The sequence below is a fragment of the Notolepis coatsorum genome (genome assembly GCF_963971535.1).
Source record: "Notolepis coatsorum genome assembly, chromosome: 4".
Classification (NCBI taxonomy): domain Eukaryota; kingdom Metazoa; phylum Chordata; class Actinopteri; order Aulopiformes; family Paralepididae; genus Notolepis; species Notolepis coatsorum.
The window spans coordinates 57,478,645-57,499,730 of NC_140168.1; the positions used below are offsets into that span (position 1 = coordinate 57,478,645).

A 21,086-nucleotide genomic window follows, 5' to 3' on the forward strand; every position below is an offset into this window, starting at 1 on the left:
TATTTTTCTCCCATCCCAATTCCACTGTGCCAATTCTCCCCTCCCCTGTCTTGAACGTTGCTCGCATATGCCCCCCACTGGCCGGTTGTAGGGAGGATAGAAGCCTTGCATCACGTGTCCCCTCCGATACATGAGGTGGCAGCCTGTCACATCTTTTCACCTGCCAGTGCGGATTCTCATTGGCGAGGTGTAACGTGTGGGAGGCTCACACTACCCCCGCCATTTCCTGTCTCTGCTGTGCAGGCGTCCCCAACCGACCTGTAGGAGTCGCTGTCCACAACGTCCAGATTACCATCGACTTCCACCCGCTAACTCTGCCAATTGAGTTAGTATGACGGCTGGCCCAAGCCGGAGGCAACGCCGACAGCCGGAGTCGAACCCGGTGTCTCTTGTGTTGGTGACGAGCGCAATGTCCGCTGCGCCACCCAGCCTCCCTTTGAGCTGCAGTTTCTGTATGACAGGTGCTATACAAATAAAGTTGTATTATTATTATTATTATTATTATTATTATTACCAAATCCACAGAAACACAAAATGTCCCTACCAAAATAAATAGCAGAGTGAAAACTGTAGTTTTAGTATTATAAATCACAACATCGTGGTCTTGCAAAACAGAGCCTTTTTCTTCTGTTGCGAAAGTGCAGGTGAGCTCAAATCAAACCTACGCGCCCCTGGTATAACATAAATATTAAACATAATGTTGGACATAATAGGAAGCATATGGTTGGACACACCCAAACTGAACTTTACCAACACTTCACATATGAACACAAAACCGCTTCAACAGTATAATGTTTATTGAAACTAAGATATATGCAGGGTGGGTGGGGGGCAGTAAAGGCTTCAATTGGTCATCTCCAGGTTGTAAGCGATATACAAAAGGAGGAATACCACACACTCTGAAGCTCCATAATATAGATTCTTTAATCATCAATGTTTCAACATTAATCTCGCTGCCAATACCAGCACCTCATAAAGTGTGGTTTACTTACACTTTTATGTAAGCTATATACTGTAAGACATGACCAGTATGACATGACTTACGACATATAAGACATGCCCATGCAGTGTTAAAGTAGTAGAACACTGGAAAAACATGATATTACTGTTCCACTGTTATTTGTTTTTCAAGATCCAGTAATGAGACACCAAAGTATTATGTTTTTCTGTATATGTTTCTCATATATATAAAGTGACTAAGTGACTAAGTGACTGAGTGACTGTGAATGAGTGACTGTGAATGAGTGACATTGTCTGTATATGAGGTGCTTGGCGTCTAAAAAAAACAACATCAGCAGAGGAGACTCATCTCTCTGAGAGGCAGCTGGCTGTGTTGGGCTGCTCTGACCTCCAAACCCCTGCCCGTCTCCCAGCAGCGAGGGCTGAGGAGGGGGGGACAGTACGTGCAGCAGTAACTCAATAGGCTGGCACTTACAGCACACTCCCAGCCATTCCAAATGAGGGCCTCCGACCTGCGTCCCATGGAGAAGCCTCTGGGTTTCTCAATGTCAATGCCGATGCACTGGAGCCCTCCGCGAAGTGACTATAGAAGGGACAATAACAGCACAGGGAGGGAGACAGATGAGACAGAGATGAATCTATCGCAGCCGCCCGTTGACGACTTGTTCTTTTTAGGATGTCAACCAGACAAGGGGGATTGTCCACTTAGTGTTTTCCCTCCAAATTATTTTGTGGAATTTAGACTTGCTTCGCTTGAAACGAGACAATTCAATAAAAAATACGAAGGCATGAATACGGCATACAGCTGCACTTATACACATCCAAGACAGAACAAGGGACAAGAGACATACATACATGACACTATTAAAGCACAAGAAACATGACACTGTTAGAACAGGATCCTTATATAGCTGATCTGTCAAGTCTAATAAATAAATTCGGTCAGTACAAAAAAAGTGCACTTTGGTCAAAAAGGTTAAAATCAAGGGGTCAAAAGGTGCATATTAGTGAACTGACCATTCCTTTCACTGTGGCTATTCACCAGTTGCCCACATGGTTCGTCAGACATTATACGTTGCGTTTCAAGGAGCTCATTTCACCGGTCGCCTAATGGAGAGGCTGGTAAGAGGGTAGCGGAGGTGCAATGGTGGTTTAAATTGTGCTTCAGTCTCTGGGGTCGGTTCAATCTGGGTTTTCTTCCCCCCATTGAAGATGCCTCTTGAACGTCAGTCCGCGACGCAATAAAGTGGTTGATGTTTTTCCTCGTCCGAGTCGGCCTGTGAGTGAGCTGAACGAGAGCCACTGCCCCCTTTTCCAGGGTCACAGAGAGAGATCTAGAGAGAGAGAGCTAGCTAGTAGAGAGAGAGAGAGAGATAGCTAGAGAGCGCTAGAGAGAGAGAGAGAGAGAAAGAGAGAGATAGAGAGCTAGCTAGAGAGAGAGAGCTAGAGGGAGATAGAGAGCTAGCTAGAGAGCTAGAGAGAGAAAGAGATAGCTAGAGAGAGAGCTAGCTAGAGAGAGAGAGCTAGAGAGAGATAGAGCGCTAGCTATAGAGCTAGAGAGAGAAAGAGATAGCTAGAGAGAGAGCTAGCTAGAGAAAGAGAGCTAGAGAGAGATAGAGAGAGAAAGAGAGAGCTAGAGAGAGAGCTAGCTAGAGAGCTAGAGAGAGAAAGATAGCTAGCTAGAGAGAGAGAGCTAGAGAGAGAGATAGAGAGCTAGAGAGAGAAAGAGATAGCTAGAGAGAGAGCTAGCTAGAGAGAGAGAGCTAGCTAGAGAGAGAGCTAGAGAGAGAAAGAGATAGCTAGAGAGAGAGCTAGCTAGAGAGAGAGGGAGAGAGTGCCAGAGGCTCACAGGTCCCGTCAATAGGGTGACCAGGTCAAAATGGTTCAGTCGCAGGACAGCAGCACTGCTTTTGCGGGACAATGCGGGACCCGTAGGGGGGGGGGGGGGGGGGGGGGGGGCAAAAAAAAAAAAAGTATTTAAATTTTTTTTTATTGCTAATTAAAATAAAATAAATGTATTTATTATTTAAATGCCTATATATCATATTCGACGCAGACGGTAGGCTATATATAGCTCATTTTGTTATTAATCTTATTAAACTCACCTCCGGTTTTGGGGATATTCTATTGCGGATTCTATTGCCCCCTTCCCTCTGGACAGTGTCCCGGTGATACTCCCCGTGTATTCTGTTATTATAACAAACCGACCCTCTGATTGATTCAGTTCTCAATAATAGTCGGGCCAGACTTGCTGAACAACTATATGTGACGTCCCCCTCTCCTCCATGTGTGATGGTGAAGCTCCTGTCAGTGGCAGATCCTGCATTCTACCTTTTGGGGATCATCTGAAACGGTGTTCTGCGAAATTCTACTATACCTGCTGGCACGCATGGCGCACGCATTCGCATGACCCACAATCGTTCACACTACAATATATATATCCTGCCACCTTGCTGACGAACGTCTTGTTGAGTCTTGTTGTTGATATATCTTAAACAATATCTTAAACATATGTTTTTCATTGCACCTTTTGAACTGTATATGCATGTAAATATTTGCATGTAATTGGCTTTGCAGCCGAATGTATTTGTAGATGATAAAATGTCGGTACACCTGTTTGTTGGAATTCGGAGTGAACTATAGGGTGACGTCACCCAGCTGTCCAAACATATAGGCGATTCGCGCTACGGCAGCAGTTCTCAGCAGAGTAGTAGAATTTCGCAGAACACCGGCTCGGACAGGTGACAGGCAGCGCGACTCGATTGAGCTGCTCAGCAGCCTCGGCTGGAGATGCATCCTGCTGCAGGACCACAGCACCGATACTCTCAGGACCGTGACACTTTGCGGACCCACACTCTCCACTCAGCCATTGGGTGGGACGGTCACGTGACCCAAATCAGCCAATGGGAGCGAGGGTCTGGAGAGTGTGGGTCCGCAAAGTGTCGCGGTCCTAAATGTGTCGGTGCTGTGGTCCTGCAGATGGATACTATTGCTCGGCTGCGCACTGCATTGGTTTGTGACGTCGCCCGATTTTTTTATTTGAAATATAAGAGGGTATTGGAACGAGGCATTAAATTAACAACATTTAAAACATTTTTTTAATAATAATCTTTGAAAGATAAAAAATAAAAAATAATTTTTTTTTTTTTTTTTTTTTTAATCTTTGAATTGCAGGACATTGCTTTGTTGTTGCGGGACGCGGGACAAACGGCCCAATATCAGGACTGTCCCGCGAGTCGCGGGACAGGTGGTCACCCTACCCGTCAAGCATGCACGAGAGGCACGTGCTGCACGGACCATGGCCCTGTCGTTGTTTTACATGCATGTGTTTAGATCAGGGAGAGCGCACGGGAGGGGCTCGTATCCACTCCCAGATCAAATATTGATGCTCTTCGGGGCTATAATATTGATACGTTTTGATAAATATTTACTCAAGACAGTCTTGCATGTAATAAACATGAATGGGGGTGTCATCCCAGCTACGTCCAGTACATCCACTCTCATGATTAAAATTGGCGCGATGAATGAAGGATTGACACACGTCTTCAGCCAGATATCAGGTGGATCAGTAGACCACTTGATCTAACGCACACTTTCAACTCATTCTTTGGGTTACGTATTTAAATTATTCTATGTCCAATTCGTCCCACCTCACTTTTGGCCACTTTGCGATGTTGCAGCTTCTTCTGCCGTCGCGCTTTGTAAAGACACTCCCAAAAGGCCTAAATGTAAAACATAGTCAGTTACTCCGAAGCCACACTTGGTGCCATGTGCCGACACTGGTGCTGTGTTCCGGTGTCTGCCGTGAAATGCCCATGAGGGGCGATGCCAGGGGACCATGAGGGGCGACGCCAGGGGACCCCGCCCGCCAGACGTTCTTTACGGCTCTCTGCAAAGTATGTTAATTTCCCTAAATAGCCGTGGATGTGCCATTTTCATTGACCCCCCCTGAAGTGCCTCACAATCTATCTCCCATCTGGCACCATAGAGAGTACTTTACTCCTACACATTCGTTGTTTTCTCATCAACAGCCTTGTTCCATTTAACGGATTTGTTTTTATTGGCTCTCAGACGGGGGGGGGGGGGGGGGGGCGCCCCCTTAGTTAATTATCAGCGGAGCCATTTCCCTTGTTAAGCGGCATTTGTTCAAGTTATATTTTGGAATAAGGAAAGGCTGTTTAGAATTGGACCTGTTGCCAGTAAATTCAACCGTTTCAGGTGTGCGTTCCTCTCGGAATCCTTTCTTGAGAATCGGTGAACTCCACGGGTGACGACGGCCAGAAGCCATTGCTACATCATCTTTAGAGTGTTCATTTAATTTCCATTTGAGATGGTACACCTGAAAGGGTTAAAGTGTACACAATAATGCCACCCGTTTTTAGTGGGAAAGGATCTGTGCCCTTTCCCTTCCTTACTACTGATTGCTTGTTTTTGATTGGTTTTGATTGCCATATTTTAAAGGAACACGCCAACATTTTGGGAAATTATCTTATCGTCTTCTCCAGAGAGAGACAAGAAGATAGATACCAGTTTCCTCTCTGTGCGTTCAGTAGAAAGCTATCTGGCTGCATGTTAGCCTAGCTTAGTACAATGAATGGAAGCTGACATCTACGGATAGCCTTCGGGAGAGGTGTTAGTTGGACAATGCCTAGGCTAACCGGTCATGTCAGCTTTCATTCATTGTGCTAAGCTAGGCTAACATGCAGCCAGATTTCTACTGAACACACAGAGAGAAAACGGGTATCTATCTTCTTGTCTCTCTCTGGAGAAGACGGTAAGCTAATTTCCCAAAATGTTGGCGTGTTCATTTAAGCTTTCCCCTAACCAAGGCCAGTGGCCAGTAGCCTACATCTGGGAGGTCAAGGACGAACACCTTGATGATTTTGTTTCTTGAGGATCTCCCTAAGCAAATGATCCACAAAATGAAAGTCTCCAAATCTCCACTGATGTCTGTGAGCCAGGGGCTCATGGAACATGAAAGCGCGCAGACAACGTTTGAGCAAAACACTCGGGATCAGTGGATAAGACGCCGGGGAGATCTGTGGGGGATGTTTTTACGAGATCTAAAAGAAGGGGCGTGATCGCGGCTGTCTCTCTCTTGTCTCCTCTGCGCTTCCTTCCACCTCTGTCTAATGTAAGAAAGGCACGGGGGGGGTTGACGACACAGAGCCTGAACGAGTAGAAGGGGCCTTTTACTAGGTCATCACAGTAATTTGACTTCTGTCAAATTTAGGATAATGTTGTCATGGAATTGAGAATGGTGGACAGTGCATGAGACTCAGAAAGATGTGAAAAATGTTCAACCCCACTGCCATTGGAAAGTCCCATCTGCCTTTGGTAATGCATCTCACGCAGAAAGCCCAAGCAGAGTATTGTGGGAGGTTTTTCTAGTGGGAAGACGCCCAAGCCTCGTGGACTCAGATGTGCGCGTTCCTAATTGCACTCTGTCTAATCAATCCTGTGTTATTAGCTGCAACCAGCTGCTCCATAGGTCACTCTGTCGGATGGAGTCGGACAGTCCACAAAAATCTCCCCGCCCTCCACCAGCCACAGTTTTCACCCTAAGAGGAAGAAATTTGGCATGGAGGTCAAGTGTGTGTGATGGTGTGTGTGTGTGCATTCATGCCAATTGGCTAAAAGGGGGCATGGCAATGGGATTGGCCTATCACAAAAAGGTTGCAGCTATCGCGTATTCACGCTTGTTTGAATTTGCGCTTGTTTGTGGTCATGCTTAATGTCCATGATGAAAGCCACAGGCTAAGTTCCCTATTGTGGATAAGTGACCTGTGCATCATTGCTGTACCGTCAACTATAAAGTGCAGTGAATGAACACTAGGCTCCTGTCAAACGCATTCTGACAGATGCACCGGGGCCAATGTCCATCCTAAGAATCAAGCTATTACAGTTGAACAGCCTTCTCCCATTTTTCCAGCTTAGGAGGCTGTCCAAGGTCAAACTTTTTTTTTTTATCTCGTAGTGTTTTTGAAAATGTTATACATGCTTTTATGACCTCTCGTCTTGATTATTGTAATGCCTTACGTTGGTGTCAGTTATGTTGGCCACCCTCTCTCGCTTGCAGTCAGTCCAGAACGCTGCTGCTCGTCTGCTAACTGGTACACGTATGCAAGCGCACATTTCCCCATGTATTGGCTTCCCTCCACTGGCTTCCTGTGCATTTTAGGATTGATTTTAAGATTTTGCTGTTTGCTTTCCTTTGTTCCTTCAAGGTCCCTTAGGTCCTTTGATCAGCTCCTCCTGGCTGTTCCTTAGTCCAGGCTGAAGCTTAGGCAGTGGTAGCCCCAAATGGAACGAGCTGCCTCTGCATGTTACAGTAGGCAGGCCCCCACTCTGTAGGTGTGTAAATCACGTCAAAACACGTTTATTTTCAGGGCGGCTGGGTAGCGCAGCGGACTAAGCGTCAGTCTACCACCACAGAGCCAGCGGGATCGAATCCGGCTGTGGTGCCTCCGGCTTGGCCGACTGTCCATACTAACACAATTGGCAGTGTTAGCGGGTGGGAAGCCGGCGTGGGTGGGTCCTGGTCGTTGTAAACAGCGACTCCTACAGTTCGGTCGGGGTGCCTGCACAGCAAGGGAAGGATCTGGGAGAGGTAGTGTGACCTTCAACACGTTACACTCTCCCAGTGAGAGTCCGCGCTGCCAGGTGAAAAGAAGCGGTGGGCTGGCTACACAGGTGTCGGAGGAAGCATGTGATAGTCTCCGCCCTCCCAGACCGACGGTAGGGGGTAGAGTGCGCAACGACCAGGAAGGGGAGTGGGAATTGGCATAACCACTAACATTGGGATGGGAGAAAAGCGGAAAAAGAAGGGGGAAAAAGATAATAAAAAAACACGTTTATTTTCTTAGGTTTTTGACACAGCTTGAGAGACTTACTGTTACGTGTGGGGTGTGTTTGTACCCTGATCAGGTGTTCCCAGTGTGACGTGTAATGTCTAGTTGTAGTTCCCTGTCCTGGTCTTGTAGTTCCCTATCGTTTTCCTCCCAGGTGTACCCATTTGTAATCAGCCCAGGTGTGTCTTGTCTCGTCATTCCCTCGTGTATAACTGTTCTGTCCTCCCCTGTGTCTGATGCTGATCCTGTTTGTACAGTCCTGTGTTTTGTTTGTCGTTATTTTATGTTATTCATTTTGGTTACAAACCCATGGTAAATATAATTAAATATATTTTTTGGTTACTCTGGCTACCATTTCCTAATTATGTTACATTGACAAGACGACGAGCACTCCTTCAGTCAATGGTAACGGAATACTTACCTTTTTATGCGACATACTTTATATGCTTTACTGTGTGCTTTTGATCTCTGTGCATTACATTTACGTCATTTAGCTGATGCTTTTATCCAAAGCGACTTACAAGTTTTGTACGACAAGTCAGCAGGAAGGGTACAACTCTATCAGCTGAGTAACAATGTTCATCAAATTTGTTGTTTGACTTGAACAGCACTTTGGTCAACTTTGTCTTCACTGATTTCCATGGCGACATTATCAAACATTCTACAGCAGCTGAACGCGTGCCGACCGAGCAACCTTTTCTAGAACCGAGATTTGAATTGACTGAATGAATGAATGAAAACTTTATTTAACAGATTGCAGAATGGGTACAATACAGTACGGCTCAATACACACAATTGTTAAGGGGATGCAGACCTGAGAAAGACGTTTGTCTTGTTTCCATCAGGGTCCCCCATTTTCAATTCATATAGACATTTATGACATACACAACATACATGACATTTATGGCATAGGGACATATAGGTATTTAGTACTGATACATTTGTGACATAAACGGTATTCAAATATACAGTACTGTTACCCCTAGATCCTGACTGAGTATATACATGGGGAGGGGACTGTACATTAGGAGGGGGTGGGTGGGTGGGAGAGAAATATACATACGGCGGGGAGAGAATATATACATGCGGTGGGGAGGAGACTGTCTATTAGGAGGTGGTGGGGGTTTTGGGCATTTACGGTGGCCAGTTTCGAATTGCAGCCTCCCGTAGGTGCTCTTTAAGAGCGGTTTTGAATGTGGGTAGGGATTCACATTCCTTTACAGCTTTGGGTAGGGCGTTCCACATTGATGTGGCATAATTGCGAAACGTTTTTAGTCCCTTGTTTGAGCCGAATCTGGGTTTAACATGATTTGTTGATGTTCCACCTTCATACAGTGGCCATTTTGCTCTTATGTCATGCTCAGGTCGGGATTCCTCATTGACATAAGAGCAAAATGGCTGTCATGTGTATTCGGTCAATCGGAATGGTCATTCTATCGGTTCAGATTCAGTGGCAAAAGCGCATTCCTTGCAGCACCCGCCGACATGGCCGAGCGTCATTCACATGCCCTGCCCTCTGACTAGGATGGCATTATGGATTTGGGACATTTCCCATGAACACACAATGCCAACATAACGTAACGAGAGCCCGCCCCCACCAACCCAGACACACACATTCCTCCTTCTCCCGCGCTATACGGCAGCTGATAAACAATGGTTCAGTTTCCATGGCAGCGAGGGTGTTAACCCTTTCACTGCCACACAACAGAAGGTTAACCCTTTACTATCACACAACCGACGGTCGCCGGCTGTCGTGTGGCAGTGAAAGGGTTAACCTTCTGTGTATTTTCGCAGTGAAAGGGTTAACTGTTTTGGTAGTGCGGCGGTGAAAGGGTTAAGCTTCAGGATAACAGGGAAGCGAGAGAGCGAGAGACAGGAAATCATCACTGAGGGGAGAGGAACTATAAATAGAGGGAGGTGTAGTAATCCCCTGCATCATTCATCCATTCGCAACCTCTGCATGTCTGTTGGCTCTGGAAGAGAAAAAAAACTAAAACAGTTGAACACGGTTGCTACCGGGGGCAGTTTCCTGACCTCATCCCCTATGTCCTACTCCTCTACGGCGCTGTGCTCAGGGCACGATGTACTCAGGATGACACAGCCGTGGATTACCACAATGAGTCGGCTGTAATACTGGGAGGACCTCACGCACTGAAGGGAACATAATGGGTGCATGCTGATGTTGTCTGGGAAGGGTTTGTGTGTGAGGGAGATAAGGGAGAGACTGAGGGAGCGTGTGTGTGTGTGTGAGAGAGAGAGAGAGAGAGAGAGAGAGAGAGAGACACGATGAAATTGCTTGAATGGAACCGATATAGGATGCTTTAAATCATTTTCAATAGGAAGTCGCAAGGGTTCATTTGCATATTAAGGGATATTTAACACTTTACTAATGCCTTATTCCAGTGTAATACTTTACTACAACCGTATTCCAATGTATTAACACTTTACTAATGCCTTATTCCACTGTATTAACACTTTACTACAACCTTATTCCACTGTATTAACACTTTACTAATGCCTTATTCCAGTGTATTCATTTTGATGGCACCCCACAGTGGTGGTATTTGACAATGCTTGATATCCAATGGTATAGAATAGAATAGAATCTTTATTTGTCACATCATCACATACAGAGTGCAGGAGAGAATCCTTTGGTTTGGTTCCTCAACCCCACAGCAGCAATGGTAATAAAACAAAAATACAGAAGCAGCACAGAATAGCAGCAACACAATTTGCAGCATGTATGAAGACTAACAGTCTTATAGCCATTACATGGCTTGCTCCATATATAACAGCAGAGTGCTATTAACACATCTGTCCCTATACTGTACCCCTGTCCATGGTGCTGAAGACTACCCCTTCCTCTCTAGTGCAGCTCGTCTACTGAGGGAAAGCAACCAAACCCTCTCTCGTTTGCACAGGGGTCTTTTCACTTGCGTTTCCATTTTAAAGAGCATGCCCCCTCTCTCAACCGTACCAATGTACTAGTCCTATTAAGAGTCCTGCTCTCTCTCTCTCTCTTTCTCTCCACTCTGGCGCTGAGAGCTGTGAAAAATGTGATCTCAACACCTCGGAGGCTGTTCAGGTTCAGTGGATATGGCAGATCTGATTCCCCCCCCTCAAAGCTACCAGCATTAAACGGGTAGAACATTACAGGAGACAGGTGAGAGAACCTCTCATTGAGTATATTGTACGAGATAGACCCTACAATATATTGTACAAGGCTTTTCTTTAGCTATTAGATTATTTTACACAGTGGCCCTAGCAGTTTTCCTCAACTATATATCATTTGTGGTTAAATTATAGAGGGCAAAGTGTTTAGAAATAGCACAGGTGGCAATTTGCTGCATTAATGAGCTTGTCTTTAATTACAGTGCTACCACAGTGCTCCCTGACATACAAGGGCAGAGGAGAGATGTCTCTGCAGACAACTCATTTAACAAGCACTGTCAACAACCATTTACCTTTTGTCCAGGGGCAACAGGCTTTTGTAACCTTGTTTTATTGTGTACTTGCACCAACATCTGACAGAGCTAGCTTGGGGAAATAACAAGTGTGTATGTATATATATATATATATATATATATACAGTGTATGTGTGTCAATATTTGGGGAGGATATTTCACATCAAAGTCATAGTGGGATTATCCGGAAGATCTTTTAGATTTTTTTATCCAGGTGACACTGCAGAGAAAGCTGCCTGCAATTAAATGAAAAGAGCCGACCATATGTTCTATTGAGGACACAGATGAAAAGACACTCTGCACGTCTGTCAGATATCGCGAGGGAGGAGAGAGGGCTGAGTGGCCCCCTCCTGGCTAGCTGTCAGTCAACAGTCCTTCTTCCCTGCTGCCTGATGGATCTGCTTGGGCCTGATTAGTCCCCCTATTGTCCTTTATCTCTGTCCTGCCTGCCCGTAGCCCAGGACCCCGCTTACACTAATTGCAGCGTGTCTCCTCGGTTCTCAGAGCCCAGACAAAGACGAGCTTTGACATGTGGGGCCTGAGAGGGAGAGCGGAGAGAGAGAGCAGAGAGAGAATGTTCCTCCTGGCCTCCCTGGAATGCCCACGCTCCCACCGCAGGCCATCTCGAGGACAGCCATCATCTCAAATAGAGCCCCCCCTGCTGTCGGCTCTGCAGAGCAAACCCCCATTTTAGTCCGGGCACCTGAGTTTGGAGTGGTTGGTTGTGCAAGTTGTCATGGCATCCATCCTACGCATTAATCACTTTTGAAGTGCATGTTAAGTGGTTAACCGGGTTCCAAATGTGACGTAACGTAGGAATTAATCAACAACGCCGCTTGGGCTATGCTTGACTAACGACATCCCTAGTCAACTGATTGTCATATAGGAATTTGGTGACTAATTGAACAGTCCCATTTATTCAACAATTCTGTAAAAAGGACATTTGTCATGTAATTGACGTATCTAGTGGTATCTAGGGAAGCGGCAGATGTGATTGGAGGATCAAGACGGACGGATTGGATGGCGGGGCTCGAGGTACATTGTGCTTCTGCAAATTAATCAGTCATGCAGAAGGACCTCTTTAAATGTAGTGCTCATTACAAACCAAAGCCTATTTAGGAGTATTATTGAGATGCCAGAGATACTGTATGCCTATGGTTTTCCAAGAATGAACTCATTTACATGGGAGGAGGGGAGGGGGACGGGACGGACTAAGTAAGAAAATTTGTTTCCAAATGATTTGTTTCCAAATTAACTAAGGGCGGTCAGTCCTGAAAGCCGTCGTCTACACAGAATAAGGCTGAGCCAGAGTCATGGAGGTGAGAAGAGCAGCTCCACAGACAAGTGGGCGTATTTCTGTTCAATAGAAGAGGAGCTAACTGAGAGCACAGCGTGCGACACACACACACACAGGGGCAACTGGAGTACGTAGTACACCCTCTGAATCATCATGTTTCCATCGCAAGGGAAAGTAATTAACTGGTAGGGGAGCAATGTGATTGAATTGTGTGACACTGATAAAAGCGACGTGGTGCCGGTGAATTCACAGGATCATCATTATATTTAGAAATCCCACGGCTAAGCTACGCTACTGCTTCAGGGTAACAGATGCCCAATCTGTAGCCCCCTGTTCTGGATTTCTAGATGGTTTAAGTTTAAGTTTAAGTTTATTTGGATCCCCATTAGCCACAGCAGTGCTGGGGCTATTCTTCCTGGGGTCCATAACACATAAAATACAGTTACAGACTTATACACTCACAACATTTACATGCAGGGGTGTAGCTCCAGATTCTGGGCCCCATGTAAGAATGTATTTGTAGGCCCCCAGTGAATGCGAGCGCGCGCAAGCGCGCAAGAGGACCTTTTTTGGGCCAATTTTTTATTGATGAAAACACATAATATGGTTTTTACCTATACATTCGGATCAGCAGTTCAGCACCTGCACTGTTGGTGGGTGAGCCTAGTAAAGGATGTCGCATTGCGTTCATCTTCAATGAATGGACCAATGCAATAGTCTACCAAAGCCCCCCCTCTCTCTCTATATATCTCACACACACACACACACACACACACACACACACACACACACACACACACACACACACACACACACACACACACACACACACACACACACACACACACACACACACACACACACACACACACACACACACACACTTCAGAAACAAACATAGTATCAATGGGTCTCATTCTCCAACAGACTTACGACAAAAAGGGCTTTCTCTTAGGGCCATTTGAGACCTTTTCGGGCAAGACATGAATATAGACAATATATAATATAATATTAATTATTATGTTTTATTGGGACGGTTGGTGAATCCCAAAATCGGCCCGAAAAGGTCTCAAATGGCCCTAAGAGAAAGCCCTTTTTGTCGTAAGTCCTTGGAGAATGAGACCCAATCAGAGCATCAATAATACACCTGAGTGATGTCTAGTAAAAAAAATATATATATATATTTTTTTTGGGCCCCCCCCCCAGTGTTGGGCCCTTGGAATCATCCTAAGCTACCCCCCCCAGCTACGCCCCTGTTTACATGTCATACAGACAATTAAAACAACAATAAAAACCCTTATACACTCATAACATTTACATGTCATACAGACAATTAAAACAACAATAAAAACCCTTATACACTCACAACATTTACATGTCATACAGACAATTAAAACAACAATAAAAACCCTAATCAAATTCATAATACAATATAAAAATATATACTCCTTATGAATGAATTCATAATACAATACAATAATACCTACTCATAATTAATTCATAATACAATACAGCATAATATACTATTTAGCTTTTACATACATTATCTATGTTCATATCAGCCAATTATACAATATTTTAATAATCACAGAATCAGACACATGTCTTTTCATCCATATATACCTATCTCTTTATCAGACACATACATTTTCATTTACGTACACACTATCTATTAGGGAATGTCAATTTCTTTGGTTGAAAATGTTGTTTTACCACGATTTTGAAACGACATTTACTATTCTCCTGCTTAACATGTCTGGGAAGAGAGTTCCATTCCTGCATACCACGGAACATGACAGTTCGCTTCATGTGTGTGTGTGTGTGTGTGTGTGTGTGTGTGTGTGTGTGCATTTGCCCTCTCCCAGGCCATTTTCTCATCAAAAGGAATAGGCAGGAAATGGGTGTTTCAGACAAACAACAAGCTGCGGTTATTTGAAGACGAAGAACTGAACAAAGAAGGGAGAGAAAGAGATAGTGAGGGAATGGTTTAGTGTGTTTGCCAGCCAGAGGTGCTTTCACTACCCCCGCCGCTAAACCCCCCACCCCCCCACACTTGTTGCCATAGCAACAGCAACTCACTGAGTGTGTGTGTGTGTGCGCGCGCATGTATGCGAGTGTGCTAGCATGTGTATGTGTATGTGTGTTTGTGTGTGTGTGTGACAGGGGATCTAATTCTGCCTGTCAGTGGTGCAGCCCAGAGCTGACTCCCCAACTACTGGTTGCCATGAGAGCAGACAGACACATCCTCCACTCCAATGACAAACCATCCATGTTGCTGATCATGTGTCTCCGGGCGGAGAACAGATTATTATGGGGCCACCAGCTTCACTATGATGCATGCATGAGGTCGATGACAAATAGTGGCAGTTATGGAAAACAACACGATAGATAGAGGGACGAGATACACAGAGAGGGAATTGGTCAAATACAGAGAGAGAGAGAGAGAGAGCAAAGGGGAAATAAAGTGGAGGGAGAGATATGTTGATGACACAAAACAGCACACAGAAGCACAACCGTTTACTCTCTCCCTCTCTCTCCCTCCCTCCCCCTCTCAGGCAGCAGAGTGGTCCTGAGATGACCGAGGTGGAGCCTGTGTTGGACTTCGCCTCCTCGGGTCGCTCGGGGAGAAGGAACGCTCTGCCAGACATCCTGGGCTCTCCCGCCGGCGTCAACCCCACTGACCTGCCGCTCAAACTGGCCGAGCTCTCCCTCAAAGGTGTGGGGGCGACAATTCTAGCATATAGCTCTCACCATGTCACATGTAGGGGGACAAGCTAGCGGTGAGGGGGGGGGGGGGGGAAGGGGGTCACAGCGGCATCAGCGTGGCTTGGTGGGGAGAGAGACCGTCCCGCCACGGGAGGTTCACAGGTTTGATTCCCGGCACAGGTTTGATTCATCTGCTGTTCATCCCTGTTGGAAGTGTCCTTGAGCAATGAGCAAGGCATTGAACACAAATGAATGTTCCCTGCACTGTGGCTCCTCTGCTGAAATGTACAGTATGTATATAACTTGATGTGTATACATAATACTGTATTTCTCACTGACTGAATCAGTCTATGAATTCACAATTGTATAACTGGCTATTACATTTACAGAAAGTATCACAATGAACTAAATTCAACTGAACCAAACTGTGGTCAAAGTGTAAGACAGTGTGATGCATTCAATATTTGCTGAAAGAATCACAATCTAATGAAATTGTTGATGGACTGAATCCTTACATCACCTACTTGGAGATGACTGAATACAATTCACAACAGGAAATGTACCCGACACACAACTAACTGTCTCTTAAGTGTGACACAACTCACAGTTAAGAGCCTCAGTCACACCCCACAGGTTTGGCAAAAGTGTCCATCCGTCAAAATGTCCTTGAGCAAGATACTGATTGACGGAACGCCTACCTCCTCCATAGCGTGCTACAAATTAGCTGACCCTGTGCTCTGACCCCTGAAACGTCTACATGTACATGTTTCTTAGAGGGATATATGTCTAAAACAAAGTCGTAAATACAATATATGTGTAATATATAGAGTGGCCCGTTCAGCCGAACACACAATTGGAGGTGGGCTTCCCACTCTCCAGGACATTTATAACAAGCGTTGCAGGGCCAAGGCTAAGAGAATAATCAAAGACTCTAGTCACCCAAACAACTGCCTCTTTGAACTGCTGCGGTCAGGCAAGCGCTACCGGAGTCTCATGGCCGGTACAGAGAGACTCAGAAGGAGCTTCTATCCCCAGGCCATCAGGATGCTCAATGACAATGACACTATGTAACAACCCATCATCTACACTCACTGCACACACATCCACATGTACACACTCACTTTAAACAAACACTCACCTTACCACTCACTTTAGACACTTTAACACACTTTATATTTATCTATTATTAAAGAGATTTGCACTACATTCATAGCTAATTTGCACCCTACCCTAAGTTTTGTACCTCACCTCATTTTACTCTGTATTGTATATTTATGTATATTGACTGAACATTCCCTTACTTACTTTTTGTACTTACTTTTTTTTACGGTATGTAGCACACTCTCTGTATTTTGTTGTGACAAATAATAATAATAATAAACAAACTTGATATAGGAGCGATAGGAGTAGTCTAACAAATAGAATATTTGGATTTATCATGTGTGTGTTTCTCTCTCTCTCTCTCCCCAGATGGTCCAGGAGGGGCCCAGTCCCCCACGGCAGAGGAGGCCCCGGCCCCGCCGGACAGCTCCCAGGGAAAGGAGGGATCGTAGGGACTCGTGTGTTCACCTCTCGCGAGGCCTGCAGAGATAAACAAAGAGGACGGAGAGAGAAAGAGAGAGAGAGTAATGGTTAGTGGTAGCGTTTGTCTGTTTGCACAGCAGAGGGAGGGAGAGAGGGAGAGAGGGAGAGAGAGAGAGGGAGAGAGAGAGAGGGAGGGAGAGAGAGAGAGAGAGAGAGATAGGAGGACAAACCGAAAAGACTGGAGGTGGGACCCGCACGAACTGTCTCACCCTCCACACCGTGCCCTAAGAGTCGGACATGTTTTGTCAGCGGATGTGTGGACGAGTGGGCGCGTGTATGTGTGGGGGAGGAGGGTGGATGGATCCGTCGCTCACGCGGACACACCGACCGCGACTGCCGAAACAAAGAGACAATGGCAAATTGTATACAGTACACTACCCGCTTTTGTATGATTCCGTTGAAACTCTTTTTAAGACAAATCAGTGACGGAGATCTTACGTGTCAAAACTGTAATATGTACAGGACTGTTTGCTTGCATTTCCCCCCGCTGGTATCTGTTTTATAGTATGTGTCACTGATTTTAAACGGACAGCGATATAAGGGGGGGAGAGTGGTAAATATTATAGTGGCCTATTAGTGGTTCCTAGCTTTCTGATGCATTTGAAAAGAGTACAGTGGCCTACGTGTGACATAATTAGGACAACTTAATTTAAACGAAGAGGGGCAACTATGTTCTTTGGTGTTATACACTTAATTTTGAAGAGGTGCACGTGTGTGACCTTTGAATGAGAATCTGGATGCAGGTGTGGAAGGCCTACAGCATATATCGCTGGTGTCGGAAGAAACGCCTCTTAAATCTAGACCTCATCGTTTTTTACTTGAATGCGTTTTCACGGCTGGTAATGGGTTTAAGCAGGTTTCACGAAACCTTGTGAAAAAAAGTCTAATCTGAAAATGCGGTTTGTTTCTTCTCAATTCCCGAAATAGTTTTCTGAGATACATGTTTCAACACGACAGCAGTGAATATGATTTGTAAATGTACAGTTTTGAAACCCCTAACCCTTAAAAGATTGTTGGGAATGATGATAATAAGGAACAGGGACACTATCCTGTCCATAGATATATATATATAAAGACTAGATGGCTCAAGGCGGAGTCTCCTGCGTAGTTCACCGGCGGCCATCTTGCTTGAGTGGACTACTGCTTTAAGGTGATGATCTGCACAAACACAAATACTCTTAACTCGCTGAAATCTTGACGGATTTACAAACGGTTTGGTTTATTACAAACGTTATTAACGTGGCTATGATTCTTGCTTGGAAGAATTTTATTTTATTTTCATATGAAAGTCCATTATAAGTATGCAGTATGATAACTACATCTCTGATGTTTTTAACAAACTAAACGGTTGAAAATGTAGCAAGCTATGGTTATTTAAATAGTACATGCACCATAGACATGCAAGTTATGATTGGGCGTGCTCCATCTACGCAAGATGGCCGCCATGTGGCAACGTCGGTCTCCGTTGGCCAGCAGCGCGGGCGAGTCATCTAGTGATATATATCTATGATCCTGTCCGTCATAGGAGCCGGAACGTCCACGTCTTGATACATTCCTGAAGCGATCCTAAAAAGTCACACTGCCAGTCACCACAAAACCACTGCTCCGTTACACCAAGCAAACTCTCGTTAAGCTCCTTTTCCGCCCCAAGGCTGCCTTTGAAAATGCTTTTTTACTTTCTTCTCTGAAAAATGTGCCTAGTGGCAGTTTACAGTTGAAAGTGTTTTGTGCTTTGTTCCCGTGAAGTGCTGGTAAAACAATTGTTGGGGCTATTGACATTCATAAACGCCTCTTTTAAAACTTTTATTATATCAGTTATAATAGGAGATATCCGAAGGCTACATCTTTTTTGATCAGTTGTAAATGTAAGTCACACATTTCTGGACAGCTTGGACCCATATGGATACTGTGAGCATAGTGGAATGCTCCTGCAGTGAGAGGCTCGCCATGTCAGCAGCATATGTCTGCAAGACGAAGCACTAGGAGGAAGCACACCGAGTGCCGCCGCCACAATGTGTTTTTCGAGTGCAGAAAATGGCATTTCGCTCTCCTTCTGCCTCGATCGCCCCGCCATCTGTGAGAGGCGGCAAAATCTGTTTGCACTCATCAACGCGTCGCTAGACGGGGTGTGACAAGGAGCCGGCTCTCGGGATCCGCACCCTCCCCGGTGATTCTCAGTAAACCGGTTTCTACCCACGTGATCAGACCACATTATGCCTGTTCTGTCGAGAATCGTTCAAATCACGTCGTTAGTTTAACCGCTTATTGTAATGCAGAATAAATGGCAATCTTGACGGTATGGTTCTACTCTGCTCCCTGCTGCAAGAGAGGTTAAAGCATAACGATTTACACAGAGGATAAAGCATATTGATTATTGACGCGCATCACTTGAGGATTTGCATGCAATACAGAGTAGAACCAAAGCAGGTGGAGGCTGGGCGTGGTGGTGGGTGAAGACCTTATTTGCAGGTTACACCAACAACACTTTGCTGTCAAGCGAACAGTGTGTGTGAATGGGGAGGTCTTTACCAAACCAAATCAGACCTACATCAAATCGGTGTAGCTGGAACGATAGAGCGTCCGTCAGCTAAGCTGTCACAGCTCCATGCACGACTTTAAGTGTCCTGCCAGAACCTGCTTCGCTCATTTATCCAATCACCGCTGCTGTGTATATATTGTAATACTATATACATGCTACTGTATAACTTCACTGAACTTATTCACCATACAGTACTACACACAAAAAGAGATGAACACGTTCTGTAAGTGTCTCTATTTGAAATGTGTTTTGTCTGGTGTGTCTTTGTATGATTTCTACGTTTCACAAATGCAGCGAGGAAGTGCCAGGCCTGTGTTCTCGCCAAATCCTCTGTGTCAATATACTGTACCTGCTACTGACTGGATACTGTTCAAGTTCTCTATCTCAAGGTTTTAACTTTGGGTGATTTTTTTAGTGTCCTCTTCGATCTCTTTAAAGGACTAGTTCACCCAAGAAAAGCAACATATTTCCCCCCTTATCCAGAGTGCTATCTATCCATCCAGATCGGTTTGATAGGTGTGATTCGCCTAGTTTTGGAGATATCTTCCATCACTCCAATACAATGGAGATGAGGGCGACAGAGATTAGATCATAACAGTGGCTCAGGAAGTACTGGCACCTTGAATGGTTGCCTCCACCATCTGTGTGTGAATGGGTGAATGTGAGGCATAAGTTGTAGTTAGAATGAATGGCTCGGTTTGTGGCACTTAAAGCACCAACAGAATACATTTGAATAAAATCAAAAGCAATGTCTCTTTCCAGAAGCCATGACCCCGGTTACTCAAGATAATCCACAGACCTTGTTGTGAGCAGTTTCATGTAGGAACTATTTTCTACAGAACTACACTCCCATAATAATGAATGGAGAAAATAGTCCCTATGAAACTGCTCACAATAAGGCTTGTGAGTAACCGGGTCATGATTTCTTAAAGATACATTGCTGTTGAGTTTTTCCAAATGTATTTCTGATGCTTTGAGCGCCACATTGTATTGGAGTGACGGCAGATATATCTGTGGCAGATATATTCAAAGCTAGGCGAATCACACCTTAACTATCTGGATGGATAGATAGCACTCCAGGTAAGGGGGAAAATGTTTTATTTTATTAAAACATTTTGTGTGAACTGCCCCTTTTAGTGTTTAGGGTTATATTTTATCCAGCTGGACTGAATCCCCAACATTGTGATCCTTTCTGGTGGTAAAAAAAAAGGTGAAACTGCCATAATAAATCAACAAGTTTTACAAAGATGATCCTGAGTTTGGTGTTTTGTTTTATTTCAGTTTTTTCTTATGCCATCTTGAGTTGTCATTACACTCTGGTACATAACTATACATACTATAACTATACATACACCACACATAACTATATACTACACATAACTACATACTGGCAGAGACGTGACTTGCATTGGTGCCTTTTTCTGTATAAGGCCATTATAGGGAGGTGTAGTGGTTACGTCATTGCCGTTTTCCGTGTTCCACCCTCTGTCCAACCCAATGCATTTCCCCATTGCCCATTTCTAAATCGTCTCGTTTAAAACAAATAAAGCATTAACATTGGCATGGTGTACCTTTCTGTGCTTATTCATCCACAAGCTATAGCTCAACATGAAAATATTTGCAATTAATGAGAGCTTGCTCTCGATCCGTCGAGATTAAATAAAGATTGAATGAATGAATGAACA

General features: G+C 44.8%; 1 protein-coding gene across 1 annotated transcript; it reads left to right on the forward strand.

Annotated features, from left to right (window-relative positions):
• Positions 1–15,146: 15,146 nt before the first annotated feature.
• On the forward strand, positions 15,147–16,858 carry LOC311227797 (cAMP-dependent protein kinase inhibitor beta-like; the record flags this gene model as incomplete). The annotated part of the gene is made up of 2 exons (XM_084313615.1): positions 15,147–15,288; positions 16,749–16,858. 2 exons carry the CDS (start codon positions 15,147–15,149, stop codon positions 16,829–16,831), a joined length of 225 nt encoding a protein of 74 aa, XP_084169741.1. The 3' UTR covers positions 16,832–16,858.
• Positions 16,859–21,086: the final 4,228 nt, after the last annotated feature.